Here is a 19,741-nt window from a genome sequence, read left to right on the forward strand (position 1 = left end):
CCTCCCCGCAGACGTCCTTTGGGGTTCATTAGTCACGCATTCAGTTGATTGGTGAACGTAAATGTAGGCTGTCATTAGCAGTACGTCCGTGGGGGAGAAATGAATGCGTGACAAACGAACCCCAAAGGACGTCTACGGGGAGGCTACATTTTAGCATGAGGTAAAAGACCGACTTCGTTTTTACACTTGATTGATTTTTTTCATTTAGTTTTTATTCATACATTTATTTGAGAAGTAAAATTTAGCTTTTAATCTTACTTATTGTAATAATAATAAAATCGACACGATGATCCGCTAACTTGAGTCCAAGCCCTTCCTAATTTTCTTTCGGGATCATTTGCGGTCGACTTTAAGGATCACTTGCGGTCGAGGATCATTTGCGGTCCATTTTGGAGATCATTTGTGGTCACGGGATCATTTGCGGTTGGGGATCATTTGCGGTACTGTACAGTACTCTACGCTCCTTCATTTCGCGGGGAAACAGGTGGTGACGTCGTGAATATGTCAGCTGTTTTCTCAGGCTAAATGAACACAAATTCAGAAGTTACATTATTATTAGCTGTAATGCGTTCTATTGTGATGTATTTCCGTACACATGTAACTTTCAGATATTTTCTATATTGATGTCACACCGTATTTTTCCATATCTAAAATTAGAAGTCAACAACCCGGTCCTCTTTTCTCTTTGATTTAGACACTGCACCCCCCTTTTCTTGTTTTACTACACTTTGTCCCCTTTCCCGAGTTACAAACCACCTCCTGATAATTCTTGCATACACGGTAGTCCCTAAATGTCAGTACGAAATCATTTTAATAATAGGGGCGCATAAGAAAAAGATCAGAAAAAAGAAAACAGGGGAATATAAAATGTAAGTGATATAGACTGGGAAATACTGATCTAACCATTTCCGTGTCATGTCAATATTTTATTACCAGAAAGATTAAGATTCATGTTTACGCCAAACGGCAAACGTGAATTTGTACCACGTGACCAAGTTTTCCCCTTATTTTTCGTCTAGTGTTTATTGCTTCTACACAAAAATAAGTAGTTTTATGCTAGTTTTATCCAAAAGAATCGTCCTGGACTGTTTTTATCTGCTTGTTTTCTATTTTGATAAATTCTCAACTGACGTTTGCCGTTTGCCGTGTGCCGTAAACGTGAATCTTAATCTCTCTACCGTGTGAATTAGATCCGCCGGGCATATGTCAACCCGTTAAGATTGCACATTATGTTATTGAAATGAATACAAACCAGCCCACTCAAAAAGCCTTCCTCGCAGTTACGAAATACAATTTCAAGCTGATCACGTTCAAGATCATACAGATTAAAAGTGTAAAAACGACCAACAGTTTGGCAGCATACTCGGTTAGCATCTTGACGCCATTGTCAGGTTGAAAGTGAATTCTGTTGTCGGTTGGCTCATTGAATGGAAGTCGACATTTTTAGTTCACTTCAAACGGGGGTTTCAGCTGCTTGCCCGGCCGGGTTTCAGAACTTTAAAGAGCGAGCTAAAATCAAAACTCTGCCAGCTTTGTTTTAATTGACTTACAATCAACTCGGTACAAAAAATACTTTAAGTATCGCCTCTTTTTGTTCAGATAAATTTCTTCTTGTTATGGCAGAAAAAAATGAAGAAGGGCTGCGGGGGATTCAATCACTTTGTAATATATTGACATTTGAAAAGTATTACAAACTTCAATTGTCAACAGGGGCTTTTGTCATATTAAAAGCTGAAATCTAGACTATCATTTTGGGCCGGAAACTTGGTAACATTATCTGATAACGTATTGGCACGTAGTCTGATCACAAGTTCGTCTTTTTTTCGTTTTTGCTACCCAGCTATGTTAGTTCGAGAGACTTTTTCCGTCTCAACTTCTGCTACCAAGGTAGCCAGATTAAATGTCGATTAACTGTCTAGTATTGTTCGCAAACAGTTATCGTTCGAATTGTAAGACATATGCATGTGTGATTAGTTGACGTTTACAGACAGCAAGGACAAACACATTTCTGGAAACGAACAGCTTAAAAGTTTAATTAGTAATTCCTTTTCTCTTCCATTTACAGAAGGAATTTACCTGAACCTGTTCAGACTGATTAGAGCACCGCCGGGTAAGCTGAAAACGGCAGGTAAGTAGTCTTGGCTTGATGACTAAGGAATAGTACTGTATTTCTATTTTGAGTCCCACTTTATATATATAGAATATGTTACCGCGGTGATGTTTCTGCGAGAATCGACTTAAAGTAGTTGTACGATGAGTCCAAACTTGTGCGCTTCTCACTTTTTTGGGGCATTACGCGTTGTTTGGCTCTTAATCATTTGCGGGACTTTGATTTTGCGCCATCGGCGAGTTGTAGAAGGCGAGAAATTTAGCTGGAACTGTTATCGTCAATTACAAAGTGCTAAGAAAAGTCAAGATAATGAGAGTCCCTCTGTGGGGGAGGGAATTGATATTTCATGCTTGAAGGTCTTCATAAAAATAATCCCTGTAAAAAAACCCTTTTACCATTCCACGTAAACTTTGTGATGTTCTTTTCCATTACCGTGCGGTCAATGTTGTTCTAAGCATTTATAGTCTCATTCTAAAGTCTCTGAGGATTTTGGACCCGAAATCGAAGGTGAATACTTTGTATCTAATTACCTTTGATTCTGCTATTGTTTGTAGGGTACACAATTCTTCCAACGAATAATGATACGTTCCTCCTTCTATCATAAGAGTTTGCGGTAAAACCAAAATGAAAGTGTCAAACTTTTCTGCGTTCATTCCAACTTGCTCAAAACGGCAAATGAATAGGTGAATTTCACTGGAGTTGAATCCTTGGGACCGCACCCAAGTTTAATCATCGTGTTTTTTTTTTTTTTCACTCCAAACAACGTCTTGAAAAAAAAATTCCATGTGGCGCTCGTGCACGGAAAAGAAATGCACCAAAAAGCGTGCTACACACATGCAAATTTTTTTTGCTTTTTGACGTTGCTCTCGTTTCTATCGCCGTCGTCGTTGCCAAAGCCACCCAGTATTATCGATGTGTGTAAACTGTTGGGAATCCGAATGCGTTTTTAGTATGAACGATTACGAAATGACCTGAATACTCTTAAGAAAATAAGTGCGGAATCCTGAATCCGAGATATTTATGAATCCTCTAGTGTAACCATAGCGCCTACGCGAACAACCTGGTGGTATCTCAGACTTTTATTTGCAAATGTGACGATAGGTGTTGCCCTTCTAAGCACAAATCGGGGAAATAAGTGTCAAGGTAATTCGAGCGACTTCGGCGTGTGAACAACAAGGGGGAAAACTAACTCTGCAACTCGCTTGGCTAGTGGGAAAGGAACTCGTCGCTATTCCACGGTACCAGGATCTGCTACAACTGAAAAACGGGACAGCACTCAAACTTGGACTTAACAGTTTAATCTTCAGCTCGATCGTGGACGTAAATCATACAGGCATGTGCATCCAAAATGTAGCTAAATCGAAAAACAGGCATAACAGTACTCTATTTATACTAACTGATCAACTTATTACAACATCACAAAACAAATGGAAGGAAGGCTGAATAAAATCAGCTGTACACCGAAAACAAATCTGGATAAAATCAGCTTTAAAGTTCATATGCTTAACTAAATGACTCAAAATTAAATGTCAGTCAAGGCAATGTATTCAGGAATTTATAAAGAAAGCTGTGTAAAAGAATTCGAATTTCCTTTGCTCTGGATTCCTCAAAATGTCAAAACTGAAAACTACAAACTGTTGGTATTTGAACAGGAGAAAGGACAAGTTGTTCAGTGACGAAGCTGAATAATTATTTCTAGAAAATGCAATTTCGAGGGTACATATCATATGCTTACAGAAATTTCCTAAGGTACTGTTCCAATTGTATAGGTAAGAGTAAACATTCCTTGTTAACGTGTTTGTACAGGCTTAAATCGGAAAAACTTCATTCGAAACGTTGAAATCCTATTTTTATAATTTTGTAGTCCACGTGCCATGAAATAAATTTTTTAAAACCCAATAAAATCTACATTTAACACAAATCAGTTGTGATTCTTTTACCGTTCTGATTTGCCACATTACTTTTAACCGACGGATCACCCAACGTTGATGTAATCGTGCCCTCTTCTTCTAGTGCGAGGAGAGGCCGAAGTGAAATCAACGCGTTTACGCTTTAAAACATCCAGCCTAGTGAGCTATTTGCGCTTTTTTCGCCGTTTCTCTAATATCAAGTGTATAACTAGGCTTATAGCACCGAATAGTTAATAGGCTTTTGATCATTTATTAGTTAATAGGTTTTCTTAATTATATTGTTAAGTGTCCCCAGTTAGTAGAGGGATATTACCCTCGGCTACTGAGCTACTAAGACATGTTAATAAGGTTTTGATGATGATGATATATATACCATTGAAGACTCGGTCCACCAATGAATCACTTCTCTTTTCTGGGAGCAGACATTTGGGTGTAAAAGAAAAAAATCTAACAATCCGTTGTTAAATGAATTGAGCCGAACTATGCTTTTAAGACAATTAACTTTAATCTGTCTTATCCTTCATTCTATTGTTTTCTTTAAATCTCATTATTTTATTATTATTTTTTACCCTCGTATGCACGTGCGCACCGTGCGTACATGTAGCTACGCGCCTGTCACAGTAAGATATTCGCTATATTCTTTTTCAGGTATTTTTCAGTATGGCTGTTCTTTGGCTATGGACCGTTGCCACTTTGTTTTATATTCTTCAGAGAAGTATAATTTTTTTCATTTTTCGAAACTTAATGTAGAATTTTGAATTGCAATGTAATTAAAACGGATTTTATCCTTTCCCCTCCAAAAAATATACCCCAGCAAGAAACAATATTGTCTGGGTCTTGCTCTTTTTGCTGAGAATGGTTTTCAACAAATAAATCAAACGACCCAAATTTCGTTTTGGATAAACTTTGACTTAAGTAATTAAGTGTTGAATCAATATCAATTACAGACCAATGAAACGAAATCCTACCCAGCAAAGGTGAGGGCAAAAATTCGCACATACTAGTCAAAGGTAAATACGGCTAGGACTAGGGTGGGTGAGAGTGTGTAAGTAACAGAAAAGAAGGCGACGATTACTTTCTTCTGTCAATCGGTTATGTAGAGTACGTCTAAAATGACGATGGCTAGATAGATCGCCTAGAGGGTTCCTGGAATGTTCAATATGATGCAACCACCACAGAAATACCCATATAATAGCTGTGGTCACTCTACAGACTTTTTACCCGGGAATCTTGATTTTTTAAAGGGATACTCTATACCTAAAACGGCAATTTTACGAAAAGATAACTTATGGCCTTATTACAAGATTTTGATAAAATAAAATGTCCAGTTCTTCTGACCGATTTTTTCCTAGGTAACTTACCTCGGGGCATTTTATCGTTTGGGGCTTGGATCTCGAGAACAATAGAGTTTCCCTTGACATTCTCCGCCACAAAACTTTAAGAAAAAGTTAACTTAGAATGAAACAAAACGCGATTTTTTTCTTCAAAGATGCAAAAATTTTTAAGAATTCTTAGAATTTATTACTGTTCGAATCTTCCTTTTAATGTAATTATCTTATTTTATTGTAATTTGTCAAGTTATCCATATCTTTAATCTCTCTTTTTTTTTACAGGACCTGCATTGATAGCAGTTTTTTCTTAAAACTTATGCAGCAATCCTGTACAAATATGTTTAAATTATTATTACTATTATTATTGGCAGCTACCCTAAAGCGATAGCTAAGGAAAAATGAAATACCGAGGTTGCTAGCCAATAGACGCTCATCGGCGAAAGTCTTGATGACAGAAACAGACATAGCTCACGCTGTGAAAGAAATTTTGGGGACACGAGTCGTCTACGTCTTCGCCCTTTTGCACCTTGCACTTTGAATTAGCGTAAGAAATAACAACGAGATAAAAAGAAAAAACGTCTCTTTGATTGGCTACATCCCTGAGCATCTTGCTGTCTTGAATTTACGCGCCAAAAAATTTTGAGTGAAAACCTTGGCAGCCGATATCGGTAGTGTGACCTTTCTAGGTAAAACAAAACCCGAGATGCATTTACCTCATTAGATTTTAGATGAATTTGCCCTAGGTTAATCGGTTTACCTAGGTACATTCTGTTGTGTGACCACAGCTATTAGCTTGCTTTGGTTTAAATATTAACCGAGCCGCACAGCATAAAGTTTTTATTATTTGGACAATAATTTCTTTTTCACTACTTTTAACTACTCCTGCAAGTATTATTTAAGCAATGAATTAATATTTAAATATCATTAAAAACTTTCGTAAAACATGGAATCCTGTGCAGATCAGTTCCCAGTGTTTTCCGAGTAAATAGTCACCCAATGTGGGGCTGCTGACCGATCTTTTCCAAGTTAAAATTCATTGTTTAATAATTCTGTATTCGATTCTGTCCCGATCATAATTACTTTATTATACATAATTTTCCATTGTCCATGTCTTTACATTTGCTATTGTTATGCAGCGAATGTTAAATGTTTTCACAAAAAATTGATCGTTTCCGTTTTCTCTTTTTGTAAACAGACGTTGGTGTAAAGGGAGTTCCACCTAAGGTGACTTCACTTTTTATCAAATTTATGAATAGCAATAAACGTTCATGAGTTATTAGGTCTTGTTAAACGGTTCCACAAATAAGCGTCAAAGATGTTTGAAATGACAAATAACCGGAAGCAGATCCGACAACTACACCTACGATTTTGTGAAATGTTTAACTAGAATAAAGTACAGACAAATGGTACTACGTGTAAAGTGTTTAGTTAAATTGTTTCCTCTTTTTCTCATGTAGCTTTAAGTTTTAGTTTGTGATTTTTGCATGCGAGTTGATAGACAATGTTTTTTTTTTTTTTTCTGAAAACTGCTGTACGTTCATGCAAACATAGATAATTAACAATAAAGTGTTTAAATACTCATTCTGTGTTTTTGGTTTATCAATAGAATCTCCATCACCAAATGACCAAAGATGAGATTCAACATTTTTTCGGTGTAGAGGATCATAACAAAGGTGATTATGGTGGTCGGTTGAAGAGAACTAGTTTGTTTTAAGCACTGTAATAATCACGTTTTTTTTTGGTGAGCCAAAAAGCAACAATCATGAAGTACGATTAGCTGACTTAGCGAGGTTTTTTTAAATATTTTTTATGAAATAACAAGTTCGGCTATTCTACTTATCACGCAGTGATCACGAGGAGGTATTCACCTCTCCTAGGTTTCGACACAAGGGTGTCATCACTCACTTTCACCACTTAACTGGCGTACAATCACCTCACGGATATCTGGGCGTGTTCAGGGCCATCCAAGTAATCGAGCAATCTCCTTCAGTTAAACCATCCTTTCTTGTATACATATGTCAACTGCCAAAACTAAATGCACCAAAGCCAGATACGAAAACCCTAAAAACCAGCAAGTGGAAAAAAAGGGGGACTAAAAAGAAAATCAAAGAAAGACTATCGTCAACTCGTGGGAACGTTGTTTAGAAAATGATCAAATGGTTATCAACTCTGGTTTTCCTACAGTAAATTGTAGGAAATGATAGAAATTCAGATTGTTTATCCATGTACAATATATTTAATATACCATCTTTGCTCTGGAAACACAATACTAACAATTATTTAGGTACATATTAATAGAAAAACTACAAAACAAATAAGCAAACAAAACAAGCCAAAAACGGGAAAAAAAAGAAAGAAAGGAGAGTACAAAGCAGGACTTGAACCCAGCACCTTCGGCTATATGCGACTTTACTTTACCACTACACCACGAAGGCTACTTACGTCACTACGTCGAAAACTCTTTAACTTAGTGCGTTATCCATGGAACTTCCGCCAGCAAATTCGTTCAGTATGATCGAGCCGCATTAACCGAGTTATTGACAGTAAAAAAAACAATGTCAACGCATTTCATGGCAACGAATGAATAACATAACATGTGCTTTACAAAGCCGATACACCTCGTCTGCGAAGTTGGAGGCAAAACATATGTTTTCTTATCTCGATTTCTGCTGTTAGTTTGAAGCTAAAGGTCAAAATCACATCCATTTTCGGACCATACAGGTTCTTAAGAATAGCATGGCATGACATTTTCTCACTTTCAGATCACTTTCCAGCAAGCTGGAATTTGTATATCCCCCGTGATCTTTCGGAGTCAGAAGAGTAATTGCTCATTTTCTCGTCAAGTTTAACGCCTGGACGAGTCAAAGGCTCTTGACCAATCCCCAAGTTAACCATTGTACTCATTTGAAAGACTCCTACTGTCTTAAATTTGGTAAGACCTCTAACCGTGCTGTAAAAAATTTGCCACAAAGAAAACTCTGAGTCTGAGCAGCGAACGCCGATCGATGCACGCTCCCAGCGAAGAATTTGATCCCACCGAACTTCGGAGAGTGCGTGCTTCTTCGGAAACGATAGATCTTCGCACTCTCTAGTTCGGACCCGATTAATTACGACGTCCGTCTACTACGAGTGAGCGAGTGACTCATTTGCATATCTCTGTCCCTGCAATAACTCGTGGTACGCTCGCGCGTCCCCGCGAGTTAAAAATAACAGGTTACTGCAGAAAAGGAACTAACTGTAGGCAAAAGTTATTATCACATGACGACATAAAAATTAAACGAAAACTAAATGTACAACTCAGACCTTCACCTTTAAGTTTCACGTGCAGTATTAGCTTGGAAGTAAAGACTACAGTTTACTCAATTTTTCTTTTCTTTAAACAATTGCTTTTTTTCCCCTTTTTTTACAAGTTCCTGAATATGATGTCGCCAGTCCTTACCTGTCCAATAATCAGGGAGACTTCGTGTCTTATTCCCTACATCCGAGCCCGGTCAGGAGTAAACGAGACGCAGTTCATAATGCCGAGAATTCCTATTATAAGTTGGATACATTTGGCAAAAAACTTCATTTGAGATTAAGACGAAACGAACACTTGTTAGCTCCAGATCTGAAGCTAGTGAGACAAAACGGTGACGGCACAACAGCTTCGCATCCAGCACCGCCAAACACTTTTTATCTGGGACATGTTGTTACAGATCCAAGCTCTACAGTCGCACTTAGCAACGATGGAGGTCTGGTGAGTAAAAACTCTTTATCTCTTAAGAGGTCTGACTCTTAACCAGTAGTCTTTTATTTGTCTTTGTTATTAATCACTGGAGCGCAAAATATTTTACGACGTGAGGAGGAGTTGCTTCGGTTCTGCTCGTGTTCTTTAACTACGAATGTCGCAGCCGTGTATGGATCATAAAAGACGACTGGTGGAGTCAGTGCCAAGACATTAAATGTAACTGTTAGAAAAATATCAGTTAAATTTCAACAAAATTTTAAATTGTCAGACTGGATTAGTGAAAACGTCACGCGATACATTTCTTGTGCATCCACTTCCTGCACATTTGGCTAAACACGTGACGAGCAGTGGAGATGCCACGCCCCATCTTGTGTATCGAAGATCTTTCTTTGAAGGCAGCGTTGCCTCGTGTAAAACAGGTAAATTTAAGAAATTATTTTTTATTTTTGTCTTCTCTCCTTTTGTTCATATGCTTTATTTTTTCAGCTAATATTAGTTTGTGTTCGCATTTTCGGTACAAAATACAGTGACTCCAAGTGATAGCATAAGTTTATTGCAAATATTTAGATAGGAACGAAACGAGTTGTTTCGTTGATAAAAGCCCTTGAAATAAAGATAGGTTATTGACCGTAGAATTGTGTTACAATGCGTTAGCAGTTTCATCTACCTTTAGGTCCATTATCTTAGCTAATGACTTGCGATAATCGAGAGATAAGATTACTGCTATTCGTTTGTCATATAATGGATGGGTTCAGTTTAATCGTAGCTAAAACAGCCAACAGTCTTGTTCCTTATTTCACAGATGAGGCAGATATTCGTTCAAAGAGATCCATGGAAAATAAAGACTCTCCGCCTGTGACAGCAAGTACTCCGGTATTCAAGACTCTGAAAGCAGCGTTACTGTACCCTGAACCTCTAAGAAGGAAATACTCTGGGTCCTTAAACAATTCCCTGGGAGGTGTTGAAAACTACCTGTTGGTTGTTGCTAATATGGTATGTATTGTTTTCCTTTCCCCTTTGATAGCTTTTTGCAAAATCAATCAACTGATCGTTTGTTGTTTACAATACAATAATGAAAATAATAGAACTAAATTCAAAGTCCATTAAATTGGAGTGTTTAAAATTTTTCTTGAAAGAGAAAACAAGCTAGAGCAGTCTTCTGGCAAGAAGTTCCGGAGAAAAGGTGCAGCTACAGTGTAAAAACAAGCGCTGTATACCTGAATGTAATAAGCAAAGACCACAAATATCAGTCCCCTGGATACAGGACTACAAAGATTACTACTGAGGAGATGACCGTGGTGATACATTTCAGAAATGATGCCACCCTATGTCTGATACAATAAAAACCCACTAGTGAGAAGTTAGTTTTAAAAGAACCTGTTAAACTAAAATTTGCCAGTTAGGCCCAAACTACCCCCAACTCCTCAAGAACCTTCCCAGCCTTGAATTAGTTTAAAACGGGTTCTTATTATCATACAATTCTGTATACTTGGCGAAATAAGATTATAAAGTGTAATTTAACATTACTTTTTGATAATAAGGGTTAGAGCAAAGGGGGGGGGGGGGGGGGAGTTTCATATATCCCATGATGCATCGCTTCGTACTATATTATCAAGCTTCCGAACGCACGTGATCCTATCAGTTCTCATCAGTTCAACAGGGACGCGACAGTTGAACAACGGTGGAAAGCAACTTGTGTTGCCGATAAAACCTTTTGTACTTTTGCTGTGTCGATCTATTGCCGATTTTCGTTTTACTGTTCCAAAGATATCTCTTGTTAAGACAAAGAAAGTGTTTTGGCCGCCGATTATTAGTTAACTAGCCTTACGATCGCAAGGCAGCTGACGCAAATGTTCTTAGAACCCAGCGAGGAAGATCTTTGCTTCAGTACGTCCTGTTTTAATGTGCGTTGATAGAGCTCTCCATGGATTAACAAGCGATTTCCACGTACTTGTCTTGAACTAAATACATATTCTAGGTGTGAGATTTCTCTTCGTTGCTTGTTTGTGATCGCGGTGCGATATTGTCAGTTCAATAATTCATCAATGCAGTACATCAACCGTTCGTTGACCGCACATGCTTTTACTTCAACAAGCTCGGTTTATGTAGTCGAAAATACCGAGACCGTTAAAGTACAAAGTGACGTCTATCGGAGATAAAATTCAAAGGAAAGGAATAGCTCCAACAAACAATAAAAATAACAAAGACATCTCTATATTTTTCGTAACACAACACCAGCTAAGCATCATTGTCAAACATAAACAGAAAAAAGCTTTATTAAGAAATTGTGAAATATATATACAAAAACACCCACTTCTTCTTTACAATGGATCCTAAAAGAATTGTCGGTTAAAGGTTTTATACGCCAGTTGAGGTCTTACGGCGTGCTATTCCATGACATTTGCTGGGCTGTATATTTCAAGTTCGCCTCGCGCGGTTGCGACCGGAAGCCACCATTACATGAGAAACCAATTTTACCTAAAATAATGAGACAAAAAAGCTTTAATACTATAAACCGTTGAATTTAAACACTCATCATACCCTCAAGAAATAATATTTGTGTTTTGATCAGCGTCAAAAGAGCGAATTCACGAAAAAATGTCCCATCTTCGCAGGACTTAGCATAAAGCTGCATAAAGAAATTGAAACCTTCGCCTTGCATCTTAGGGGAGAAAGGGCAGAAAATGCGATATTTCAAAACAATCAAACCCATAGAAATCGCGAGGTCGAAAGAGGTCGGAACGTGGAACTAGTATCAAGCACCCCTTGTCCGCCGATTTAAATAATTTATTAGGGTAAAACCTTTTTAGAATAAAGACAGTTTTCGATAATTGAAAGTCATCTAAATGAATATTCATTTGCGAGTCAAAACAGCATGGCTTAACAGGGTCGTAAACGAGAGCAATAATGCGTGAAATGACCATGGAGACATTTTACATTATCAATCAGATACCAAAGATTAACAGGGCTCATTGAAACTTACCTTGGATGAGCTGCATCTTGAAATTCAGGTCGTTCAAAGTCTCTCTCGAAACCCTCGAACGCTCTTTCCAGCGCGGAGAGAAGACAGCAATTAGCCGCAAAGCATCATGGGATATATGAAATTCCCCTCTTTGGTTAGAGCTGAGTGATTACAATACATGGATGTTATGTTTTGAAGGAGGACTTTAAAATTCACGTTAGGTTTAGGGTTACGGTCGGAGCTTCAGTTCCTCTTCTTCTAGTCATTTTTGCAAAATCAATAAATTTGATAATTATGCAGATTTTATTTAAGAAATAAGCTGAATATCTCTTAGTACTCTTAGCTAAAAGAGATTTTTTTTCTTCACAAAATAAGATTTTATTTAAGAACCTAATACCCTAAATTTGTGCTTATTACCGTATATATTTTTGTAAGAAACCTTTTATGGTAAGTTGTAAAAAAATGCAGTTCTTACCTGCGGGTTTAACTGTATTCGATTATTTTTTATTTTGTTAAGAATAAACTTTTTATAACATGACTGCAGTGAAAACAATGAATGTTTTTAGGTGGCTGGCATGTTTCAAGACCTCTCGATGGGAAAGATAAAAATTACCTATGTGATCACCAACGTTACCGAGATAGATCCCGCGCAGGTACTAAGAATATTATTGAGCTGGCAGAGGAGGTGTAGTCATCTGTTAGTAGTCAAGATATTAGAGTGACTTCGGTACTGTGTAATATATCTCGACATTGCATGCGATTTGGGCGATACGTTAACTTTTACCTAAGTTTCCCCTTAAATTTTATCACTTTTTAATTGACAAATTTATTAATATTGAGCAATGTATACACTTTGAAACGTAAATCACTTATAATAAATTTTGAGGAATTTACTTAAAAGTCAGTAACTTAGGACAATAAGGGAGCGTTCGTGGGATATAAGACTGACTATCATGTAATTTCATTCAAACAGTTTGAAGGTAACAGGATATCAAAACTGCAACTTGTGATTTCAAGTTAATTTGGTGATGACGAAATTAACGCCACACTTGGTAGATTCTGGTGCTGTTGAATTTTTCAATTTTCAGAAGAACTCAGTGCCTCCAGATACCGTTACCAATGAACACTGTTAAACGACCTCCATTATTTTAAAATCTTTATTGCAGTATATGTTCAGCTTGAGTAATTCTTCGTATTGGAAGCTGAAGAGATTAAGGGACAAAATTAAACAAGACAATAAAGCATCCAGAGTACCCTACGATGTCTTTAGTTACGTGTCAAAGTAAGAATTCTGACGGTTTGTTGATTTATGCAAGTTTATTTGTATTGGATTATTAACATTTATATCTAATTACATTAAAACGTTTCTTTACTTTCAGTCATATTGAGGGTATAGGTAAGTCCTAGCATTTTTTTTAGTTTTCTGAGGGTCGCCGAAACTCTCTCGTGATGTAATATTCTCTATGCCCTTGAATTACCGCTAGTTTCAGTTAATGTTAAGGCAAAATATTTTCTTTGGAAATAAAAGAATTGCTTGGAAGACAGTTTTTACAATAAAACATTATAGTTTTTGATCTGGTCAGCATGTTTGATACATTCTCTTTTAGAAGTACATACAAACAGTCATCCGTGCTTCTTCATTTCTTTGCTTCTGGCCAATATCAAGTATAACTAACGTGACAAAGGATTGTAAGAGTCAGTAACGCGACTCTCCAATAAGTATTGAGGTTGGGAAATGCGGATACGGTTGCCATAATAGACGTTTATATGCTCGCAAGAAACCTGTCTTAGTGGAAAGAGTCGCAACACGTTTTTGTATACGAGCTGGTAGCCGAACCTTGTTAAAACGATCAGTTTTGCTGACCATTTAATTCCATTTAGGTCGCGCCGTTTTAAATGGGATCTGTACAGGGCCTACTGGAAATGTAAATCACGACAAGGGTCTTCAAACGGCACTTCACATTGCCCATGAAACAGGACACAAGTAAGTAAATCTGCCCACTTGAGACCCATCACTTGGAGAGGTATCCGTCTCTCACGCGTTCTAGGCTAGAGCATGCAATCAACTGACGAGTTTAATTGGTTAAAGATTCTTGAAGGTAAGAAGAAAGGAGCAGCTTTCTGGAAAATATATTGTCAGATGTCGGAGTAGCTTTCTTTACTTTCATTGCCCTCAGGGCTTAAATAGGTTACTTAGTATAGTTTTACAATTTTTCGAATTACTTTTTATGACATTTCTATATTTCTATTTTTCAACAAATCACAATATTATTTTTGCATTCATATAGAGTTTTCTAGACTTTCTAGTATTAGGTTCTTGCATATTTCAATATAGTTATATTTTTAAGTAATTATATTCATTTGCAAATAATCACCTAATTCAACTTCCAGTTGCAATGTGATTAGTAATAAACTATCTTTTTATCTATCTATCTATTGGATTGTATGGAAGTCTGTTGAGCGAAGAAGGAATGATCTGTGTTATTTAGGCCCCGTTGCTATGGAGAAATCTTTCCTCTAGTAGAAGGGTCAATGGGGCCTTAGTAGCCGCGCCCCTGGACTTTCCTATAATATAAATAATATTCCGACAATATAAATAAAGTTTATTATTATTATTATTATTTTTATTATTATGGTTAGTTACCGATAGTTCAACCTACTGAGACTGTGATCTAGCGTCACCTCGTGTCTATATAAGATCTATTTTTTATATATCAGGTAACTGTAACCTAAAGTTAAAAGCGGTTAAATTATGAAATTTCTGGTGTCCACACATTTACTGATTATTTACCCATTGACTCGTAGGCTGTTTAGGTCAGGGTAACAAAGAACTGCCGTGAGATTCAAATGTTAATTATATAAAATTCCCTATCATTGTTTTATGTTTTGTGTAATTAACCACCTTTTATTTCATGTTATATTTTCGTAGAGTCGTGTATATAGAGCCACTCAAACTTCCATTTGCTAGACTGAGCACCTCTACCTTTGATAAATTATTGTTAATAATGACATATTTTTTAAATCAGCTTGGGGCTTGGTCATGATGGTGGTTACTGTGGAGGACACATCATGAGCGATGTTATTCCTGGAGGAGAACACGCATCAGAGTGGTCCGAATGCTCTAGAAAGGTTATTCAACCATTCCTCTCTAACAGGTGTGTTTAGCAACTGCAACTTATCTCGTTTACTTTCCAGTAGAATATTTCATTGATACCTTAATTGACATCAATATATATGTCAATATGGTAGAGCACGTCCACCTTCTAGACATCCATTCGTGCACCAAGTTACAACACCCACGCAGCCAGTGTTTAATCACCTGCCCATCACTCAACCTAGCCACTCTCCAATCAACTCATCCCCTTATCAATCCGTTATAGAGTTTGCTCATTTCTCTCTCTATCAGTCAACCAAGCTACCCGACTCTGTTTTTTTTTACCTTTGATTCATAAGAAAACTACATATTATTTCCTCAGCAAAAGGTCACATTGTCTCGATGATGGACCCACTGTGGATGGTCCGTCCCTTCCTCTTGAGTTTCGCGATAAACTTCCTGGTCAAATAGCTGATGGTGATAGACAGTGTGAAGCACATTATGGGAAAGGCTGGAAAAGATTTGCGACGGTAAAACTGACTAGTTTGATTCTTCATGTCTTCAATCATGCAGAAACTCATGTTCTCATGAATTCTATCTTGAAATATTTCGCTGTATAAATCTGTATTACATCAATATGACAACGGCACACTCATCATAGACTTAACATAAATCAATTTGTAATATCAATTAAGGCAGCTGTATATAAAGTTAATTATATAAGTTTCTACAGTGGACGAAAGGAGGGCCTGTGAACGAGGTTGTGGTAAATCGAATCAAGGGAAAGAAGAGGGCGTTATTAATAGGCTAAATGCGGTTGAATTATCCGTAAACTCATTATCTAGACGATAAATAGTTATAAATGCTCAATTATCTCCTTAAGAGGTTTTACAACGGAGTCAAGGATACAAACTAGTAGGAGACAAACCATTTGGGCATTTAGAAGCATGGCCGAAGATTTGAACTTGTGTCTACCGAGAACAATCCAGCTATATAGCGGTCAGGGTGAGGGTTTAACCTAGAGCCTCTGAATTTCAAGTAATGGCTTTAACTGCTTGGCCAAGTTGCCTCCCTAGCTGACGATCACTGCCTCCCTCGCTGATAATCAATGCCTCCCTAGCTTACGATCACTGCCTTCCCAGTTGATAATCACCACCTTCCTTATCAGCTGAAAATCATTGCTTCCCTAGCTGACGATCACAGTCTCCCTAGCTGACTATCACTGCCTCCGTAGCTGATAATTACTGCTTCACTCGCTGCTAATCACTGCCTCCCAAGCTGACGATCACTACCCTCCTATCTGACAATCACCACGTTCCTTATTAGCCAACAATCACTGCTTCCCCTAGCTTACGATCCCTGCCTTCCTAGCTGATAATAACTGCCTCCCTAGCTGACGATCACCACCTTCCTTATTAGCTGACAATCACTGCCTCCCTAGCTGACGATCGCTGCCTCCCTCGCCGAAAATCACTGCCTCCATAGCTAACGATCACTGCCTCCCTAGCCGATAATCACTGCCCCCCTAGCTGACGATCACAGTCTCCCTACCTGATGATCACAGTCACCCTAGCTGACGAACACCACCTGCCTAGCTGACGATCACTGCCTCCCTAGTTGACAATCACCACCTCGCAAGCTGACAATCACCACCTTCCTAGCTGACGATCACAGGGAGGAGAGAGTAGAAGAAAATTTCTTCTCTTGCCACATCTCCTTTCCTGCTCCCCTTGAATAATCCCAACTCCCCAAACTTTTTGGAATTCAGCACAACAGTTCAATGAAATTTAATTCTGACTAGGGTGAGCGTTGTTTGACGAATTTTACTCGGTTTTGATGCGGCTGTCCTCGTTGGAAGAAATATTACACAAATATACCTTAAAATACAGCGTTTTTTATGCTCCGATTAAAAAGAAGAAGAGAGTTAATTTTTTAAAAAATATGCGTCTAAAAAGTTCCATTCCTTAGCGCATTGATAAAAATGTCTCTGCTTTTCCTATTTCCTTTAAACGAGAGGAATCTCAAAATATTAAAATTGTGATACGCAAGTCCGTGGATGTACTTAAAAGTGGTAATGTATTTATTTAAATGGCGCTCTTGAGATAAGGTAGGCCATCCGAGTGTTTTGAGAGCGTCGGTAGATGAAGCATAGTTGGGCAAATCAAGGATAACTTTGGCAGCCTTATTTTGTAAGACCTGTTAATCATGCATTAATGTAATATTGTCTCTGTCTCCACAGATGGCAAGTATGTTAATTTTATGTTCTTTTATTTATATGTTACAGCATCAGTGCGCGCATTTAAAATGCATCAAAGGTTATGCCATACTAAGCAAATTAGTCGTAGTCGCTGATGGGACGAAATGTGGACCTAACGAGGTAGGCCAATCCATGTTTTAAACAGTTTTCATTTGCATTCTGTATCCAATTTTCGTACGTTATTCATTTTTATTTCCACAGTCAAACATTAAGTACCGTAATAGGCCACTGGCAAGATGACATCATTTTACTTGATAGAACCAGAATCCCTTTCGTTTTTCCTTTATATTTAATTTTTAATTTTAATTTTGGATGTACTGCCTCTAAATCGTTATTTATTATCATCATTTTATTATTTCACAAGAAAACAAAACCCTGAAGGATTCTGGTCGTAGTAGTGAAAAAAACGTCATCGTGCAAATGGCCTATTGTTTTTTTAAAAAATTATTTACGTTGAATTACTTACGGTCCTTTTTAAAAAGTAAATAAATAGTTCTTACGTGTCTTAGCACTCGCATTATTTACTTTTTTGAGTAGCCACAGAATAAATCAAGTTAAATGGCATTTCCATTCTTTCTTTCGGAAATATCTTTTGTCAGTGGTGCATAAAAGGAAGATGTGGCGACCATGGAATAGGTTTTCCAACTACGCCCCAGAAGGGACCTGGTAAATGGTCTAACTGGGGAAGCTACTCTGATTGTAGTGGTGAGTGCGGGAATGGATTTCAACAAGTTCAGCATAGAAGCCGACAGTGCATCAAGTAAGACTATTTATTCTTTAACTTTTCTAACTTTATAAATCTTTTTTATTCAACATCTCAAAATACAATCATTACAAACAGCGCTGAAACAAAAGTTGGTACGTTGTATCTTCTTTTTCAAACAAAAATTTTGGGGGGTAATAACAACAAATGAAATCTTTATTTAAAGTGGAGCACGGAATATTGCATTGTTCTATTTAATATGTGTTTAGTCCGGTACTCACTTTCACGCTTTCAGCTACATAATTTGTTTCATATAAGTTGTGTTATTAAACATTTTCAACTTAAATATACGATCTCTGTTTCACTGGATTCTTAATGGACACTATAAATAGGAACTACCCCTAATGCTACTCCTAAGAGTAGAATATGTGCCGATTTGAGCACAACGCCTAAAAAAGACAATGTATAATTAGTGATGTGAAATGTGGTACTAGCGACGAGCAAAAAAACTAAAACTACCGCATGGTGCCGGACTTACAGTTAGCTATCGGTTGAGTGTGTATGTTTTGCATCCAGTTTTCTATTCTTTTATTAACTGCATTTTTGTAAGATTTTGATCTTCTCTTGCACTCGTTTTGACGAGCTGAGGAGCTAATTACGGGGATAAAGCATTATCTTCTATAATTGAAAGATTTAAATAAAAGTTGTTGTTGTTGTTGTTGCAGACCGGTGGCTGAGGCCAGCTGTAAAGGACCAAATACGGAATACAGAATCTGTCAAATAAAGGTTTTTACGATGATAACTGCACACTACTACGACTACTGCTACTGCATTGGGTTGTGTTTTGTTTTTTTTTGTTGCCCAAGTAGCAGATATTTACGATTATGTATTCTAGCACGAATTACGCACACCATCATTCGCCCCTCTGTCCAGTGTTTTAGCAAGAGAATTCCCAAGAGTATTCAGTTGTTTTGCATGAAATGCAAACCCTTCTTAGTAGGTAATTAGTCCAGTCGTAGATAATTTGTATTTCACATCTAGGGTGAAGCGCCGGGAGAAAGGATTGAGGTATAAGGGGAGCGAGATTTATTTATTTATTTTTTATTTATTTAGTCACTCACAAAACCTTATACAACATGAACAAAAGTTGTTAAGTAAATTATAAAATTAATGTGACAAGGAAGCCTAACGAAGCTTGAAGCTTATATTAATAGATTGAGTGAGACTAGAGACATTAGGAAGATCATTAATGTAAATAATAAACAGAAGAGGTCCAAGAATTGAGCCCTGCGGGACGCCACATAAAATTTTCCGCGGATAGGACCGATGGGAGCCAAACTGGACAAATTGAGTCCGATCCTCCAGATAGCTTTTGATCCACGTCAAAGCAGTATCTCGAACACCATAGTGTTGCAGTTTTTGACACAATATTTCATGATTAATGAGGCTAGTTCGTTAACAAACACTTAAGTTATTTAATACTTTAGGTTAGCCTCTCTTCGTAATCGTTATATACTTGCTTTGTTTTATGGTAGTTTAAATTCTATTTACTGTATAGTAGTGTCTTCACTGTTATTTAGTCCATCTATATATAAATCTTGTTTTATAATATGCCTTCAGCACCCCCCGTCCCGATAAGTTTATAAG

General features: G+C 37.4%; 1 protein-coding gene across 1 annotated transcript; it reads left to right on the forward strand.

Annotated features, from left to right (window-relative positions):
• Positions 1 to 1,868: 1,868 nt before the first annotated feature.
• Positions 1,869 to 19,741, forward strand: LOC140950518 (A disintegrin and metalloproteinase with thrombospondin motifs 18-like). Its single transcript, XM_073399759.1, has 16 exons — positions 1,869 to 2,128; positions 4,669 to 4,735; positions 6,547 to 6,575; positions 6,958 to 7,024; positions 8,762 to 9,087; positions 9,347 to 9,497; positions 9,881 to 10,071; positions 12,607 to 12,693; positions 13,207 to 13,322; positions 13,420 to 13,436; positions 13,922 to 14,024; positions 15,067 to 15,195; positions 15,517 to 15,664; positions 17,419 to 17,511; positions 17,991 to 18,151; positions 18,820 to 19,741. Exons 2-16 carry the CDS (start codon positions 4,681 to 4,683, stop codon positions 19,100 to 19,102), a joined length of 1,956 nt encoding a protein of 651 aa, XP_073255860.1. The 5' UTR covers positions 1,869 to 2,128; positions 4,669 to 4,680; the 3' UTR covers positions 19,103 to 19,741.

The sequence above is a fragment of the Porites lutea genome, chromosome 10, assembly GCF_958299795.1.
Source record: "Porites lutea chromosome 10, jaPorLute2.1, whole genome shotgun sequence".
NCBI lineage: Eukaryota > Metazoa > Cnidaria > Anthozoa > Scleractinia > Poritidae > Porites > Porites lutea.

What these genes read in the sequence shown, in the direction of transcription:
- LOC140950518 (XM_073399759.1), top strand. Translation starts at nt 4,681, where the DNA reads ATGGCTGTTCTTTGGCTATGGACCGTTGCCACTTTGTTTTATATTCTT. An exon ending in TTAGCAACGATGGAGGTCTG is followed by an intron (nt 9,088 to 9,346) that starts GTGAGTAAAAAC and finishes TTAAATTGTCAG; the next exon opens with ACTGGATTAGTGAAAACGTC. An exon ending in CAACCATTCCTCTCTAACAG is followed by an intron (nt 15,196 to 15,516) that starts GTGTGTTTAGCA and finishes TTATTTCCTCAG; the next exon opens with CAAAAGGTCACATTGTCTCG.